Source organism: Cupressus sempervirens, chromosome 9, assembly GCF_028749045.1.
Source record: "Cupressus sempervirens isolate cs-2001-9-10 chromosome 9, ASM2874904v1, whole genome shotgun sequence".
Lineage (NCBI taxonomy): Eukaryota > Viridiplantae > Streptophyta > Pinopsida > Cupressales > Cupressaceae > Cupressus > Cupressus sempervirens.
In genome coordinates this window covers 332,976,414-332,979,393 of record NC_143126.1, presented here as the reverse complement: position 1 = coordinate 332,979,393, position 2,980 = coordinate 332,976,414, and the positions used below count along the sequence as shown (strand labels likewise).

General features: G+C 40.2%; 1 protein-coding gene across 1 annotated transcript; it reads right to left on the bottom strand.

Annotated features, from left to right (window-relative positions):
- Nucleotides 1-399: 399 nt before the first annotated feature.
- LOC149538702 (glutaredoxin-C1-like) lies at nt 400-1,200 on the bottom strand. Its single transcript, XM_089800039.1, has one exon. It carries the CDS (start codon nt 874-876, stop codon nt 514-516), a length of 363 nt encoding a protein of 120 aa, XP_089656165.1. The 5' UTR covers nt 877-1,200; the 3' UTR covers nt 400-513.
- Between the last annotated feature and the right edge of the window lie 1,780 nt (nt 1,201-2,980).

Genomic DNA, 2,980 nt, shown 5'->3' with positions numbered 1-2,980 from the left:
ATTGAAAGCAAAAACTTCCAGTTTAGATACATGGAAAAAACTTATATTTGACTTTGTGGTATGGGATCTTGTTAATCATAAACTGGTTTAGATGGATGCAATAGATATGGCCATGCTCAATATCTAAATAACTTTATGAGAATTAAAAGCAGCAACTTCTAGTTTAGATGTATACTTACTCATTTTGTTACACACAGATACATAAGAACACACAAGTACTGATAATTTGACCATTTCAAATAAAACTGTGCAATAGATATGGCTAGCTTCCATATCTAAATAACTTTACAAGATGAAATCCTCTTAATTAAAAATAGCAACTTCTAGTTTAGATATATACTTACTCATCTTGTTATAATACGTTACATAAGAACAGCACAACTACCGACAATTCGATCATTTCAAACAAAACTGTGAAGCCACAATATCTTATTCTCCTTGATGCAAATGCTATTTACAACAAAAAGAAAAGCAAAAGCAAAAGCAAAAGAGAAGAAGAGAGGAAAGAGAGAATCAGAGCCAGAGGGCACCGGCTTGTTTGAGCTTGGGGACCAAGTCGCCAGCAATGTGCATGGCCATGAGGCGGTCGAGGCCGCCGATGAGAGCACCGCCAACAAAGACAGCAGGCACCGGAGGGTCGAGACCCACCGTAGTAACCAGAACTTTCTCCATCTCCATCTCCACCTCCTCCTCGTCCAATTCACAGACGGTAGGATTAACCCCGAGGCCACAGAAGAGCCTCTTGACCACATGACACATGCAGCACGACGTCCTACTCATTATGACCACCGCGTTCTCCGAGGTAAGGCGCTGGAGTTTTTGCATGGCACAATCTTCCCCCGCCGCCATGGAACTCTTGCATTGCAACCCTTGCATGCCTTCCTTCCTTGCTAACAAACCTTCACCTAAGGTCCTGATGAGTAAGTGAGGGAGTTAGTAAATGATATGAAATGAAGATCCTCCTCTTATACCATGATAGAAATTGCACGGAGTGAAGTGAAAAGACTGTAATGGCTCCTTGGATTCCCCCGCTCCAATGGCCTTTAATCTAACAAACAAACAAACAAACAAACGCCTTCTACTTCTCACCATACACTCAACGGCACTGTATGGTTTTATGATTTATCCACTAGGATTCACGTATCCAGACTAGACCCACGTTTCCTCCCCACCGCCAGTCGCGGACCAAACCAACGGGGAACAGAGAGAGAGGGAGATAATCCTCCTCATGTTTGTTGCGTGATAGATAATCGTGATGTTGCATGCGAGGGCAGTTGCGTCATGCTTGCGTAGGTGGGGGTGGAGGGGCCCCCGGCCACGTTGACGGGTAAATGGGGGAGTGAAGTGGAGTCGTATTGGAATGACGGCAGGACGTGCGTAATGTCGCGGGATTGCCGCCTTTGCCCCACGGTCACTCATATGCAACACCGCTGGACGCATTTGAGCGGCCTGCCACGTGGCCCAGGCGTCACGATGGCGTCACTCGGTCGTTCTGTAGCTTTCGGTGCCGCATAATGCCTACGTCGGCGTTGTCCCCTCTGCCCCGCGGTCAAAGTATTGTCTGTCTAGGAGATCATCATTCTGCGCTTCTTCTTTTATTAGAGACAGGTTCATTGTTTGATCAAGGAACATGGAAATCTCTTGGGGAAATCTCTAGGTGGGTACGCAGAACACAAGGATAAGCTTTCGCTTTTAATCATCCACGCCCACTTATTACTCTTGTGCACTGCCTACATCTGGTCAGTGGCTAAGATTCTTCTATTTTCCATTTGTGTAACTCTCTCCATTTACCTCATTCATTGGGTGAAAAGTACATTCCAATGCTTTATGATACTTTGGATGGGCATCTTCCAGAATGGTCGAAATACATGCATTTCATTGATATCGGTTTTTTCCCCTATTGATGGTTGATATTTTTAAAAATAATTTTGAGTTAAATGAAGTAAGTGATATATTTAGGAGATGTGTAAAATGGTATTGTAATTAAGTTTTATCAGGAGTTTGGAATCATTCATGATAAGTAGATATGCGATGCAGAATTACTTGTATTTCTATTTGAAATTATCAGATTCGTCAGAATCATTCGAAATAAATTGACCTTGACATTAATAAATGTCAAAGTAGTCCTTACATTATGTCATTCTATCACTTTCTATAGTTTTCGCTTCTCAAATCCCATGCTAACCTAACCACATCCTCTTTAGTTATATTTGTTGTTTGCTATGTCTTTCAAATTTTAACAAAATTATTGAATTTATTAAAATGGTTTAGCTAAGTTAATTTATTGAGGCAAGGGTGTCTTATGAAAGATTACTTGATCTCAATATTTTGACATTTACCAACACTAATATGCACCGCAATAGAAGCAAGTTTCCAACCCATGAAGGCAAGTTTCTGTGAAGGCTCACTTGGAGGTGTATTTTTCTTAAGAAGATTCAAAGAAGGTGCATTTTTTAAGTAAATTGATGTTTGAGTTTAAGATGAGACTCCTAAACACGATTTTGATTTGTTATTGCTCAAAAATTAAGCCTTGGTAGAAAACCTAGAATTGTTTTCTTCCTAGCAAGTTTCCAACCCATGAAGACAATTTTCCATATAAGAGATAAAGATGAAAAACAAGAAATTAAGTGACACCCAAGTGGATCCATACACCCTAACTAAACATTCTTAACAACTAGAGATGTAATTGTCAAAGATTCAACTAATAAAGGAGTGTTGGTGGAAAAACAAAAATTGGCTACTACTCAACGAGTTTCCAACCTATGCAAGCAATTTTATGATTGTACAAGAAAAATCAAGTCAACAAGTAGATTTGGCCCCCATTTGGATCTAGAGCATATCCAAATGATTTTAGAATGAATTGGGCCATTGTGAGAGGAAGATATGGTCAGGATCTCATTCGATGGACTTTCATCAATGGAGTACCCCAATGGCAACTTTCTAAAACTTAAAGAAAAATGAAAAAGTAAATAATGGATTT